Source organism: Protopterus annectens, chromosome 8.part0, assembly GCF_019279795.1.
Source record: "Protopterus annectens isolate FY-2018-M chromosome 8.part0, PAN1.0, whole genome shotgun sequence".
Taxonomy (NCBI): domain Eukaryota; kingdom Metazoa; phylum Chordata; order Ceratodontiformes; family Protopteridae; genus Protopterus; species Protopterus annectens.
In genome coordinates, this window is record NC_056741.1 from 616,576,583 (window position 1) to 616,592,372 (window position 15,790).

The 15,790-nt window shown below is 38.5% G+C and overlaps 1 protein-coding gene across 2 annotated transcripts in view; it reads left to right on the top strand.

The window, feature by feature from the left end:
- GNL3L (G protein nucleolar 3 like) overlaps positions 1-15,790 on the top strand; it is a 509,739-nt gene that overhangs the window by 47,973 nt on the left and 445,976 nt on the right. For both annotated transcript variants that reach the window (XM_044080108.1, XM_044080107.1), the window contains exons 3-5: positions 3,237-3,347; positions 7,667-7,783; positions 15,464-15,547. In XM_044080108.1, coding sequence (XP_043936043.1) covers positions 3,237-3,347; positions 7,667-7,783; positions 15,464-15,547 — 312 coding nt within the window. The remainder of the gene's footprint in view (positions 1-3,236; positions 3,348-7,666; positions 7,784-15,463; positions 15,548-15,790) is intronic.

Sequence of the window (15,790 nt, forward strand, 5' to 3'; positions counted from 1 at the left end):
GGCACAGGGAGTTAATCTAAGGGGGCGGCGAAAACCAACACAGTTTTGGCTAGGCTTATAAATGCCTTTGGGTAGATAGCCTAGTACCTACCTATGAACCTATGATACTCACCATTATACTAACATGGAGTACAAGATATTTCATGCATCACACACCAGATCTCCAGGTATTCCTGCAAATATAAATACGCCCATATATGTCCGTATATATGTAAACACACGTGCGAGTGTGAGTGGTGTGTCTGTATTGGAACCAAGGCAATGCGATGCAGTCAAAGAAACACAAAACCTTGTCCAGTGGAAGGCTTGCCATTTTTCCATTTTCTTTTGGACTATCTGGAAAGCAGAATGATATTCTGGCATCCATAAATCTCTGTTCAAATTCCAGTTCTCCATCTGGCACAGGAAACTGAATGCCTAGTTTATAAGATTGCCACCTATATCCCTGTTGCTTTTCCCCCAAAATCATTAGTTTAATCCAATGTGATCATGCTTAAGCACCTAAATAGGATATAAAAAAGACTTTCCAGCACCTGCTGATGTGCCAATTTACAGCATAAAATGGCTGTGGAAGTGAATGGAATAGATAGGGAAAGGGGCAGAGAAAGATAGGGCTGTAGGCAGTGTAAGATGTGTTACTTTTGTTTGTTTTTTTGCCTTGGCCAAAGATGGCAACCCTGTCTAGTAGTATTGCTCTCAAAAGTGGACCCATAATCGCTGAGCTCAGTGGTACAGAAGTATAAAGTTCTGCTTAGCAATGTGGGCACTGGAGGTTTTGGGACAGGAAGATGAGAGCTTGTGGCCATTATCAGCATACCTATCCTCGGAGGAGGAAGTCAGCCCTCTGTCACTGCTTAGAAGACTCCTGGAAGAAGCATTAGATGTTGCAGCCACAGTGTATAAACCTGCTTGTCACAGTCTCAAGCATGATGATGCTTATCGAAGCATTCATGCCTCTTCAGCTACTGCAGCTCTAGTCGAGCTCAAATAGCTGTCATGGGGATTAGGGCTGCAAGTGGAAAAGAGGGTAGCCTGGTCACCTGGACCTGAAACTGGTCCATTCTCTACCACCAGATACTTATTGGGGGGATGGGTATGCTGATTGGGCACCCTGGGAGGAGTGAATGCACTGTAAAGACTTTTAACTTAGTCTGGGAATGCCTGGCCCCTGCCCTTAGGTTCATAGGTAGGTACTAGGTTGTTGGCCCTAGGGCGTATATAAGCCTAGCCAAAAGGTACCCTGGCTTTCGCCACCCAAGAAAATTATTTTCCTGTGCCACTGTCGAGCAGAGCCACAGTAGTGATCCCCGGGGTGAATTTCCTATCTCCCATCCAGTCATCAAGATTTTTCTTGAAGAGTGCCAATGAGGAGCTTTGTTTGATATAGATAGTTAGTTTGTTCCAGAGTATGGGAAGCCTCTGGGACAGGAATCTGTCCCTCCAGCATGTTCTTTTTATTGTGGTGATAAGGTTTAGGTCCCCAGAGCGTGTAGCTCGGAGGGATTGGGATTTCTTTAAGTGGAGCATGTCCAAAAGCACTGGGTTTGACATAGCTTTGTGTGTAAGACAGAGATCGCCTCTGAGTAGGCGATATGCGACGGAGTAAAGATGCAGTTTTTGAGACGGTCTGCATAGGGCATCTGTTTGAGGCTGGTAATCCTCTTTGTGAGGTATTTCTGCGGCCTTTCCAGTTGTTGTAGATGTCTTGTGAGGTACATACCAAAAAGGGCGTTGTACTCTATAATGGGTCTAATGAGTGACGAGTAGAGGAGAACAACGACCTCTTTTTTTCCTGGATGAGAAACCTTTTGTGATGAGGTGTGCCACGTAGAAGGATTTCCTGACTACTGTGGCGATGTGATTATCAAAGGAGAGACTACTGTCCACCTGTGTCCCAAGGTCCCTTATCACACTTTTGGTGTTAAGTAGACTACTGCCTATGTGGTAGTTCATGGGTACAGAGTTTTTAAACAAAAGGGTTGACAATGCACTTTTTGGCATTGAGCTTGAGGCCATGGCTTTGACACCAGGCATCTGTCTCAGGCCCTTTTGTATGATGTCCACATCTTTTGGAGTTTTGATTATGGCTCCTAGTTTGCAGTCATGTGCGAACTTCGTTAGCCAAAGATCTTCTGTGTTAGCCTGTACTTCAGAGAAGTAGATACCAAACAGGAGAGGACCCAGGACTCAACCCTGTGGTACTCCACTTGTCACTGGTCTGAAGTTGGATTTGGAGTCTGCTACTTTCACAGTATGGGTTCTGTCAGTGAGCCAGTTGGCAACCCATCTTGTGACATAGGGATTTATACCTAGTTTAGTGAGTTTATCTGTAATTCAAGAGTGGGGGATGGTGTTGAAAGGCTTGGCGAGATATAGATAGGCTGTGTGAACCACCTTACCCTCATCTACGGCTTTGGTGACTGGTTCAAAGAATTCTATCAGGTTTAGGAGACATGATCTGCCTTTTACAAACCCGAACTGGGTGGGGTCCTGAGTTTGTCATTGTTTATAAGTTCCATGATGATACGTTCCATAGCCTTGCAGACCAGGCTCGTCAGGCTAATGGGGCGGTAGTTTCCAGGGTCCTTGGTGGCTCCCCCTTTGTGGAGTGGGATAACCATCGATGTGCGCCATTCAGTGGGCACATAGCCTGAGGTGAGGGTATGATTGAACATGGTACTTAGGTGGGATGCCAGTTTGTTCTGTAGTTCATGTAGAACACAGCCTGGGATGTTGTCAGGTCCCATGGATGCTGTGTTCTTGGCTTTGGAAAGAGTGTTTTTTACCTGTGCAGCCATGATTGCAGGAACTTTGCATTCTTCAGGTATAGAGATGGGCCCTTTAGGGGATGAGAGGGGGGTAAAGTTAGCACTGAACTATCTACCAGGGTGTTAGCAATATCGGTTGGTTCTGTATATTTAGTGCCATTGTGCTGTAACTCAGAGCAGATCTGAGTGTTGCCATTGAGATTCTTGACCTTGCCTTAACGGCATAAATGGGGTGATATGGTAAAGGAAGAAGAGCCATCGGTGGTGGGGTATAAGTATCAAGTCTCTAATCTCTTATGTATATTTTACTATTTAAGAAATATAATTATGAGGTATAGACTATGTCTGAAATTAATCATTGAAGTTAAATAAAGGACATAAAGTATATAAAAAATGTCTGTCTCATTACTTCATAGTATTATATGATAGCATTATTTTTTGTTTTATTTTTGTCCTTTTCCTTTACAGGGGTTGGAAGCAAAACAGCAGAAAAGCAAACAGTTGAAGAAAGATCCAGGTGTGCCAAATGTATCACATTTCCAAGAACAAGCTAGGAGAGAAGCAGAAAAAAAGAAAAGGGTGAGCATTTCACTGCAGAAAAGTAAAACTACTGAAATCGTGTGTGTGTTATGTGGGAAAACCCAGTATACTTCTACAGTTCAGAAAATGAAAGAATTTACAAAGTTTTTTTATATTAAAAAGCATCACATATTCATGTTAATAGTCCATTATAGAGTCCCTGTAAATAGCTGCGGGATTCTAGATATCATACTGCTTTGGGACTTGTGGAAAGATCAGGCTAAGTGTTAGAGGTTTTTATGGTTGTTATTTAAATAAAACAGTAACTGCCTTAATTTTTGTTCTTTTGTTAAAAGGCACAGCTGTGCAGTTTCATGCACTGTTTGAACAAACTCCTAGTGAAAATCTAGATGGCAAAACTGTAGGTATAAAGTGAGAGGAAGTCAAGGAGACAGTTACGTAGTTGTGGCAGACAAGTTAACCAGAATAAAAGAATAGAGAGGATAAAAGCCATGCACATCAAAATACATAGGCAAATAACCTGAAAATGTAGCTTCCAGTAAACTTACTATGATGTCAGTGGTGCACAGTTTGTATGAGGTACTTGGGGAAAAACTAGGAAAAAGTGTCTATATACATTATCAGAAGTACTAGGTAAATGGTTGAAGACAAAGTAATTGCTGTAATTTACTCTAATGTGACTACCACCTCTTTGTCACAGGGAGGAAATCTAGAAAGGATCCCAACAGTCACTAGTAAGGAGGAGAGGCAGAGGTTGTTGATGGGGGACTTTATTATGCAGATGGTTACCTAGAGCCCTTTTTCCTCAGCAGAGTTCAGGTTTCTGCCACAGCTTTGGGGAGGAGAATGTCTCAAACAATCTGAAAGTACTCTGGAGGAACCGTCCTTAGCCTTGCTTTGTGGCATACAGGGATGAAGCCTTGAATACAACCATGTATTTAGCAGCTGAGGTGCTAGTACACTTGGGTGTGGGGGATGAAAATGATGGGCTTTCATTGTCACACCTGCAGTGGGGGAGGGAGTTTTTTTTTTTTTTTTTTGCTGGCAGCTGAGGGATGATATGGCAGATACTGAGGTAGTGTTTTATTTGCTGTCAGGCTACCATTGTGATGGTGGTTGGGGATTCATGGGAGAGCTGGTATCAGGGAAAGTGATACTGGTGATTTCACACACAATCCACCCACTTAGGGATTCTGGACTTGTCCTTATGTGAGATTCATGATCTCCATTATAGCCCAGGAAATAACCTTAAAAAATACCATAAACCAAACACATCTGAGTTGCATAGCTAGCTTTACATTCTGTAAACAATATTCCATGTGGAGAAAAATCAGAAGTTACATTTCAATGGAAGAACTACAGTCCGCCCTGGAAGAAAACAAAGAAGGCATGAAAAATCATCATAAGCAAAAGTCCATTCCACTTCCTTGCAAACTATTGGTGCCCCTGTATAACCCATAAAACCCATAATACATATTTAAGCTTTCTGGTACACTCGCCATCCAGCCCAATACCATATTCATGGGCGACTTTAATTACCCCACTATTAACTTTGAATCATATACGACACCAAACATGCAGGCACAGAGATTCCTAAATTTTGTAAACACAAATTCCCTGGTGTAGATTGTCAATACTCTGACCAAGGGTGCAAACATACTGGATCTGGTCCTCACTAATATGGGAGAGCAATGACACTCTCTGATGTAATGTCCTGTCTGGTGAGGTCAGACTACAAAACCTTCTTCTTTAAAGTTAAAGTAAAACACAGAACTCCAGCTAGCCCTGCAATATTCTCAAGATCTACTTAAGGCTAACTTCCTAATATTATTTGATAACTTGGCAAAATTTCAAGTACTCTAAACCCTGAGAACACTACTGCCTATATGGAGCTGTTCACAGAAATCCCACACAAGCATGTTAATACGTGCATAAAGGCAGCTGTACCCACCTGGAATATGTATAAAACTTGCTCAAAAAAGCCACCTGAATGGAATTACATTAGTAAGATGTATAACAGAAGGAAGAAAATCATGGCAAAATATAGGAGGTGTAGCACCCAGTAGAATAAAAGTGCCCTCATCAAACTAAACAGACAAGTCATATGGCAAATAAAGTTTACCAAAGCCAAATATGAGTTAAATTTGACCTCCCAGGCCAAGGACAACCACAAGGCATTCTTTAGCTGTGTCCACAACCTCAAAGGCAATGCTCAGTTGTGTGCAGAGCTCATTGTTAATGGATCCATCTGTACTAAGCAAGAAGATATAGCAAACCCACTGGCAAACAGATTCACCTCTAACTTTAACCCTTTACCACCCCAACTTCCCTCAGGAAATAACATCTAATATAACTTTCCTACTATCACTAGGGAACAGGTCCTCAATGCTCTCTCTAAGGCCAAGAACAGTGCATCTGTAGTCCCTGACAATATCCCAGGCTGCCCTCTAAATAACATGAAACATGACCAGTGCATCTGTGGTCCCTGACAATATCCCAGGCTGCCCTCTAAATAACATGAAACATGACCTATCAGGCATCTAGAATCACTATTTAACTGTAGCCTCCAGACAAGCTTCACACTTAATGAATAGACAGCAGCAGCCATTATCCCTCTGCAGTGGCAGGACATCTACAGACCCATTAAGTCTCACTAGTCTCGTATGCAAAGCCATTAAAAGAATTATCATGGAAGTGATCAATAATGACATAGGAAACCAGCAGACTCTGGACCCAACTCAGTCTGGTTTTGTCAAGGTCTGGTCATGCCTACTCAAACTGATGGGATTCTTTGAGAAGGTCACCAAAGCAATGGATGAGGGTAAAACAGTTCACACTGGCTACCTTGACCTGGTCAAGACAGTTGACATCGATGATTGTAAATTAGGAGCAGTCATAAGAATCCCCCATCAACACTAATGTTCTCAGAGAAAGGCTGACACGGACAACTAACTGGTGTTAGAGCCATGGACTAAAACTAAATGCCATGAAATGCATAATAATATCCTTTGGGAAGTCAGCCACCCCTGGTAACTACCATACTGACAACACACATCTAAGAGCCCACCCAGTAATCAGGGACTTGGGGACACATGTAGACAGTAATCTAGCCTTTGACCATCGTGTGTCTACAGTAGTGAGGAAATTATTCTTTGTTGTATGGCGTATAAACAAAGGTATGGTATCTAGGTCTAAGAAGGTCATTGTTCAACAGTATTCAGCATTCCTCAGACCTTTCATTGAGTACAATGCCCCCTTTGGTGTATACCTAAAGAGGCACATCCAACAACTGGAATTTCCACAAAGGTTCCTCATTAAAATAATACAGGGCTTAAATAACATGTCCTATGCAAACCACCTCAAAGTCCTGTCCCTGTATTCTGTCTCCTGCAAGCTGTTGAAGCCTGTCATGCAAGGCATCATTGGAACCAGTCTGATAGACCTCCTGCATATCTGCAAAACAAACAGCACCAGAATTACTTATTCTAAAGACTTAAAACCTTACCTGTGATATAAATAATACCTGCTGGAGAGACAGGTATATATCCTGGAGACTACCTCTTCTCTGGAACAGATTCCCTATCCATGTGAAGCATAGTTCCTCCTTAACCCAATTCAAGTGTAACTTGGACAGTGGGATGGGAACATGAAATTTAGTCCTATTTTGACACCTATGTCTTTAATGGACACAGACAGCCTATAAATGGTTAATCTCCCAGGCCCCTGCTTGTAAATGTTTCATCTTCCACTCGCCTGCTTACAGTTATCAAGGGTACCAGAACTTGTCAGAGATTTGGGGTGCATGGCTAGGCTTAAAGGCCCCAGTTGTCATTAGACTAGCACACACCTATAAACCTAAAAAAAAAAAATACAGACTAAATAAACAGCTAATTGTATAAACAAATGGATGGGAAACTAGGTTGATACAGGAGCCTTCTAAAATAATCATCATTAAGTAGAAAAGAGAAAGAAAGCAGGTAAAGAAAAAGAAATGGTGTTTCAGAGTAGGAGAAAGATCATGTCAGTGATCTAATGGTCAAAGATGAGAGGCAGCAGACAAAGCAAAAATGTGAATTATGAATTCATAAGGCTTGAGTTTTTGTTCTGTATAATAATTGCTACACAAGTTCTAATGTTCATTTTATATTCTTTCTCATTAGATCAGACCTCCAGCTTATTTAGTTGGGATAAAGGCTGCTTTATGTTGCTTTAAAAAGTGTTTCGGAACAGAAATAGATTTTCAGAAATAATTATAGTACAGCATGTTTGTTGAAATGGAAACTCATGATGTAACTTGACAAATGCTAAAAATGGAAATTGGGAAAAATTGCATTTATATCTTGACTATTTGACTTTAGGCTGAAGAAATGAAACTTAAACAGAAAATTGCAAGACAGCAGGAGTTGATGAAACGGAGAAGTATAGAAACCTTTCAGAAAGATATTCTGAAACGGCAGCAGGAATTTGAACAGAAGGTATTTAGTAAAATAGTTTGAATGTAAATCTTTAAAAATCTGTTTTCACTTCCTTATTTGGGTGTATTCTGTAGTATGTTTTCTTCATATATATCTGGTATTATTGTCTGATAGAATGAAGGATATGTTGATGTTTACTGTTTACTACTAGATACAGATCTACTACTATGTGAATTTTTAACAGGGCCTCTTTCGAGGCAGTAGACGCAACCAGAGCAATTGTATGGTCCCTGTATAGACCTTATTTCTGGAACACAGGCCACACTAGCTGTTTTTGGAAGTATAAGACTGAAGCAGCAGTGATGATTTCTTTAGTTAGCTCTCTTGCATCATAATAAAGTTAATCATAGATATGTATTAGGCAATCAGTCTGCAGAGTGTTGGATGCCTAGCTAATAAACAGACAGTGACCAAAGGTGAGAATAAAACTCTGTACTACCTTGTGTCTGTTAGACAAACACATTAGCCATTATGCCAGTGAGAGGATTATAGTACTTGTGACACCAAGAACAAAGATAGAGTTAATATTGAGAGTTTTATGCCACACTGTTCAGTCACTTCAGCTACTAGCATTGCATACACAGATTGCTGTAAGTAGCTGAATTATTTAAGTCTGTGCTTTAACAGCAGGAGCAGCATAGTTTTTCTGTTATCAGTTACTGGTCAGACTTGTTCTGGGTGTGATTTAAACAGTGCAGTGCTTGTGGCCTATCTGTGACCTTCACCTGTTTGGAGCATGGCCTTGTTGTCTGCTGACTGTGACCCCAGTGCAAGTTCATCATCCTTCTCCAGCAGTAGTGTGTACTACAATAATAAAGCAGGTTGTTGTGTGCATCACCAGGTCTTGAAAGGCTGTATCCTGAAATGAAATAGTCCCAAGGAATGATGAGGATATCCAAGAAGGGAATGTTCTAGAGCCAAAATTCTGATGCAAGGCATCTGGAAATATCTGTGTATATGATTTATATTAGAAGCTATGTGAACAAAGTGCACATAAATGATGATCTTAGTCCAATCCGTATAGGTGCTGGGTGCTATTTACAAATGCATACAACCACCCACCTGTACAATACACACACACCAGTGTCATGTTGAACATCGGCATGCTTTGGGCCCAGTATAAATATTTTTGTCAAGTCAATGCAGAATTGCAGTTGGAATTTTTAAGATGATGAATGATGTGGAAACTTAGATCCTTCTCCTTTCAGTTAGTTTCCATTATCCAACAGTTGCTGGTATCTCTGCAACATTCACATCATCTGAAGAAGGTGAGTTAAATTCTCTTTACTGGTGACATCTTTATATCTGTCAATGTTTTGCATATTGGCACACTTTTTTTTTAAACAAGAAACATAGGCAATCTTACATTTATATAAATGAAAACGTAGTTCCGGTTGCAAAGATTTGACATCACAGACCGTACTGCACAATTTTAGTTGCAAGTATTATATGTCACTTATAATCTACCCAATCATTGGTATTCAAACATTTGAGTAGCTCATTCATATCCTGCCTTCTTTTAAACCTCATTCTTCTCCTGTATATATTGATCAACAGTTCCCATTTTTTTCCTGTGTAATTTGCTCCTAGCCTTTTCTATAGATCCCAATTCCAGTTTTATCTCCGTTACTATATTCACTGCTTCTAGTACAGTTGCTATAGACTTTGATTTCCATTTTCTAGTAATTGCTTTTTTTGGCAGTCACCATAGTTAGACTCGGCAAGACCTGACTCTGTCTAGGCAATTCCAATTCTGTATCATAGCTCAGTAAAATCAGTTCCCTAGTTACACCAATTTGCCCACCCGGTATCTCTGATAGAGTGGTCTGCAGGAATCTTTTAAAGTCTGCCAACTCATTGCACTCCCAGAAAATATGTTTCCAATTACCTCTTTCTTTCCCATCACACCTCCAGCATTCGCTGTCTACCTGAGGAACAATTCTCTGGAGTTTACTTGGGGTATAAAAATTGTAAAAATTTCCAAGCAAAAATCCTAAATCTTCTAGATTTTGTTGCATATTTGGAAGACAAACGTATATCTTTCCATTATTTCTTTTGTGAATTGCTTATCCAGTCTCTTTTCCCAATCCTCTCTAACCTCCTCTGACTAATTTTTATAGTTATCATGCAGTATTTTGTATGCTCTACTAATTATTCCTTTTTTAACAACAGCTTTTGTTCTAGATTCTAAAAACTCTACCTGTGCTTGTCTTTCATTTACGACCCTCCTATTTCTTTCTCTTTGCCTATACTCTGATATCAGTCTTTGATAGGAAAGGCAATTTTTAATCTGCAGTCCAAATAAAGTCTTGGCTTCTTACCTTTCTATCACCTTTTCCTCTGTAGTTATTTGCCGTCAATACCTTGCTTCCTTTGCCAGTTTTCTTCAATAAATTCTTCCCCATCTTGTCTATTGTCTGTATCCCTTGTTGCAGTCATCTCTATTGGCAGAATTTCATTTCTCCGTTTCCGTTTTGGTACTTTCTGTTACTTTATGAATATAATATTCTGCATGATTTATTGTTGTTCTTCTTAAGGATCTGCATCCAAAATCCCAGTTTCTCCTTGTTTCTTGAGCTTCCCCCCTGTTTCATCATCATCCCTTTCCACTTTGAATTATAGGTTTCTGCTTGTGCTGCGTATAAGAACCTTAAATGTGTAGCTCTGAAATACCTCTTCAAATTGGGCAATCCCAATCTGCCTTGTTCTGTTGGAAGAATCAGCTTATCCCACTTGACTCTTGCCTTCTTCCCATCCCAGATAAAATCCTTCAGCTCTTTATTAATTGCTATCCACAACTTCTCCTCTGGTTGATAAAAAAATATTCTTGGCCTGTGTATAAAACTGAAGGGACTAACAACATTTTAACTGCTTGTATCTTATTATCCATATCCTTATAACCGAGCTTCCAATTTCTTAGTTTTTGTTATGTTTTGTTTAGTCTCTTCCAACATATCCTTTGCTGCCAAACTGGCATCATTTTTTAATCTACACTCCTAAATACTTTATTTTATCATGTCCCTATAAATATGGATATTGCTGGACCAGTTCATGTGTGAGTACATAATTTACCACTGTTGCCTTTGTTTTAGCTTCATTAATTTTGTGTCTGAAAACATCTGAAACTGTCTCAAAATGTTCATTAACACTGTAATGTCCTTTTCTGGTTTTATCAGCTGTAAAATAATGTCATCTGTAAATAGAGCCAGCTTTTCTTGACTGCCATGCCAGTTATATCCTTGAATTTCTGAGTCCCTTATTTTCTTTGCCAATGGTTCTTAATGTAATGTAAATAACAAAGGGAAAAGAAGACATCCCTGCCTGGTTCCTCTGCTCAAACAAAATTGATCAGAGAGGAACCCACCCACTTTAATTTTCGCTTCTGATCCCTCCTAATCAACCTTATAATTTTATCAGGGAATACAATACTTCCATTACCGTGCTCATAAAGTCCTCTGTCAAATGATTTCTCTGCATCAAGGCCCACCAACAGCAATGGCATTTTCTTAACATTCTGCTTCCCTCTGGATCATCAGTGTTCTGTTTAATTTTGTTAAATGTTTGCCTCCCCTCCACAAAACCACATTGATACATATCTATCAATTCTGGCATCACTTTTGCCATTCTTTTAGCTATTATCGACATAAACATTTTATAATCATGGTGTACTATTGAAGTGGACCTGTATGAAGCTGGATCAGATGGATCTTTACCCCATTTAGACATTCAGCTACTACTGCTTTCTTCCAGGATGTTGGTACTTCTTCTCTTAAAAGTACTGTTAAACTCTTCTAGATCTTTATCAGTTTTTTCCCCTCTTAGCTTCCAAATTCCACAGGAATACCATCTGTTCCTGGGGACTTTTTCCTGTAGATTATACATCACAATTTTTATCTCATCTCCTCCTATCCTGTTAGTAGTTGAGCCTCATCTACCTGTAACCTTGGCATATTTAACTGTTCCGTAAACATTTTCATTTGTACCTTTTCTTGATTTCCATATTTCTCTGCTTTATATAGACTTTCATAGAATTTCCAAATTCTTTCTAATACTTCTACAGAATTTCTTATCTTCCTTGTTATAGGCTCCCTACACTTGGTTTTCTGTTGCCTGAGTTGTTGCAGTAAAAGTTTTTGTGCTCTAGAGTTATTATCAAAAACAATTGCTTAACAGCAATCTTTCTAAACTCATGCATATTATCTAGGTAATACCGTATTTTCTGTTTAGCATTCTGCAGTTGATACTCTTCTTGTTTTGTGGGGTTCCCCCTGTTTTGTAATATTTCAACATTTGTCAGGCCTTCTAAGTAATTCTTGTTACTTCTTAATTATATCTCCTTTCTTTTATCTCCACCTTATTTTTAAACTCCACTTTAATTTTGTCCCACTCTCTAGCTATTTCTTCTGAAGAAATTTCTGCCTTCTCTAATTGCTCCTGAATAATTTCCACTACCCATTATTTAAATTCCAGATAAGTGGGAAAGCGCCAGTGTCTCATTTTTATTTCATTGCCCTGTGTTTTTATTTTAGGTATTGGCATAGGATCTGAAAGAGTTATTGGGTGTGTATCAAGATCTTCAATTAAATGCACATGTTCCTGTGAAATGTAAATTCCATCTAGCCTAGTCCAATTTGTGTATCTTGGGGAATAATATATAAATTCACTCTGAACTCCTAGTACTGAATTCATATCTTCCATGCCAAATATTTTTATAAATTTCTTCAAAAACTACCCTCCTTTCTTATATTTTCCCTTCTGGACCCCCAGCTACCTCTTCACTGCTGCAAATCAAATTCCAGTCTCCACCTTGCTGAAAGCTGATTATTTCTCCCAGAATTTTATTAAGCTCCAGTATAGAAGTTTTCGTTGGAATATAAATACATAACAGTGTAATCCTTCTCCCTTGCCGGTAGCACCTTAGTACTGCAAATCTACCATTGTTATCTTTTTTAGCCTCTTCTATCACTATTGCAGCTCCTCTTGCAATTGACTTAAGTATTCTTGTTTGCCTGTGCCTCCAGTATTCCACTGAATAACCATCCTGAAAACCTTTCTTTACTAAAATTCACATGTTCATTTCTTTCTAAGTGTGTCTCCTGTAGCATAGCTATTTGCACTCTACATTTTTAATATAGTTCACTACTCTTTTTGTATGTATTTCTGAGATCATTCACATTTAAAGACATTACAGAAAGCATCGTTGTCTTAAAAATGTATTCTCACCTTTTATGTATAATAGCTTTTTTGTTAAATGTCTTGTTCAAGCATTTGTGTTAGATGCATACACTTTTTGGCAGGTTGATCTTTTATAAAGTTGTGTCTTGTCATATATGTTTGAGCCTTTGCCACATATTACACAACTTTTTGCTTTATTGAAAGCCCTCAAACAAACAAAAAAACCCCCACACCCCAATACTCCCTAAAACCAGTTAACCTAATAATCACCCACAAAACTGTGTACATCTTCAAATATTGAAGTTTTAACCTCCTAATAGGAATACATTTTCCAGCCTGACAGCCACATTCACAGACTTGAGGTAATCTAAAAGAAAGGTTATCTATACTAAGAAGCATGGTGCAGCATGTGTGTTAAGTGTTACGCTAAGTGTTAACTGTGTGTTAAGCTAAGTGTTGCCTGGTTTTGTCTTATCTTTATAGCTCTCTCAGCTGGGAAAACACTTTTAAAAATGTTTTTAAAGAACATTATCTCCTAAACATTTCTCTTTATCAGACTGTCTCCTAGAGACACAAGTACCAGGTACAGAATTGCTAAACATAGATAATATTTAATATTATTTTTCATTTACTTGCTTTCTTGTAAAACTTATTAGATCAAGCTAAGGTCCTTAATCCAGTCATTCCCCCATGCAAGAATAAGAAAAAGCACACTAATTTTTCTTTTGTCATGCTCTTTTAACCAGATTTTTCTTCTTCTTCTTTTTTTTCACATTGCAGAGCCTGCATCTCTTAAATGAACAAGATAAGAGAGACATGAGCACCTATTTTCATTAGTATCCCAATTAAAGTTAAAAATTGCTAAGGAAACTTTACTTTATAGCATGCAAAGGAAATCCTGCACTATTAAAATAGTACCCTTAAGAAACAAAATTTTGTTTTACTTACAGTTAACTTTCTCCGTCCTCTTCCCCTCTCCTAAGTATTTTTCATAACATTAATGACAGGAAGTAGGGCATATGCTTTAAAGTCCTCGATTCTTGTAGTTGAGACTTTTTTTTTTCTCTCAAGCATTTTCCTTTTGAAATACTAGAAAAGGTTTTACTGGCACAGTCTATCTGTGTTGTTTATTACCCAAAGAACAAGAAGCAGAATCTCCTGTTTCACATCTCTCTTTTTGTTGGACAAACTTTTGTATTTCCTTCTTGGCATATACTTCATCAAAAAACAATTTTGTCCCACCAGGGAAAAATATTTTGAAGATGTCTGGGTACAGCAGTTTGAATTTCACGCCTGTTTCTTGAATAATGGAATACATTTACTCCTCTTCTGCCTGGTGTACAAAGAATAGTCATTCTCCACAAACACTCTGCTGTCTCCTACTTTTAGTACTTTGTCCTTCTGCCACAGTTTTATCAGAATCAACTCCTTTGGCTGGTAAGATTGCATCTTTACTATTAAAGGTTTAGGTTGCTTTCTCATAGCCATGTTTAGAACATACACAGGATGTGCCCTTTCGGTTAATGATTCCTGTTGTGGAATACCAGTCCAGTTGCTTGTTTGAGCTTTCATAAAATTAATATAGTCTGTTCCTTCTAGCTTCTCTAGTACAGCAGAAAATTTCAGGTTTTCCCTCCATGCTCTGTCCTCTATAATTCTATTATTTTTTGAAACATCTCTTCTTGTGCAGGTTCATAGTCAGCCAGCCTTCTTCATTTTGAACTCTGAGTTTTGCAGTTTTATCACCTCATCTGAATATCTCTTTAAAGCTTCTTCCATTTTTTCCAGACTTTTGTTGTTTGACTTGATATACTCCATTAGTGTTTCATTTATTTTAATCAGGTCTGTGTGCAGTTGTCCTATACTTTCCTCTAGATTAGTGGAAGTCATGTCTGAAGCTTGAACTACTTTTTGCTTAACAATTGCAGTAGTTTTCCCAGTTCTCACCATTTGTAGTTGATTTTCCTTCATGTCCTCTGTATTTCCTTTTTCCTGGCATCCAGGCAGTGTACTTACTAGCCAGTTACTGAAATTTACCCAGAAATGTAGGTTCACTGGCTTTCTTTGCTAGGTTTCTGTTTTCACACTGTAAGGCCTAGAATTAAGCTGTTACTCGATGTGCAGCCATCTTGGAAGTCCTTGTCGCACGTGTTTAAGAAGAGGTACATATTTCTATTGTTTAGGATATCTGGTGTCAGAATATTACCTTTTGGTATTTTGCTGTGTGTATTCTAGACTGGCAAAGTTTTTGTAATATGCATATTAATGGAAGGACTTTCTATGCATTATTGTTTTCATTATTTTAATAGCTAAAACGACCATAGAATAGTTTTTATAATTATAACATTTATTGAACTCCCATTGTAGAAAATATAATTTGTATAATCCAAGTCCACATAAATTTGTCAAAATAATGACATGAATAGTTATCAGACTTTTAATGTGTCTTTTTAGTAAATATACATGCTAACAATTTTTTTGATAAATTTCAATTCTTCCCAACAGGAGGCAGACATTAGAAGTTTACAGCAACACACCAATTTGGAGAGTGAGAGTTCCAGGAAAGCATACTACAGAGAATTTAAAAAGGTTTGTCATTCTTCATTTGATGTATTTTTGGAGTGAATGCTTCTCATAAAACTTCTTTGCAAGGTCATTGAAAAAAGGACATTTAAAAATGGGGTTTGCATGACAGATCTGTTAACTCCTCAGCTGAGTAATATTGTGGCTTGTGTGTGTTCTGGTTCTGTTTTGCTAGTTACATCAGGTGACTCCATCATCTTCTGTAATGTTCTTTCACCTTGCTAATTAGAACAAAATGCAAAACTACTG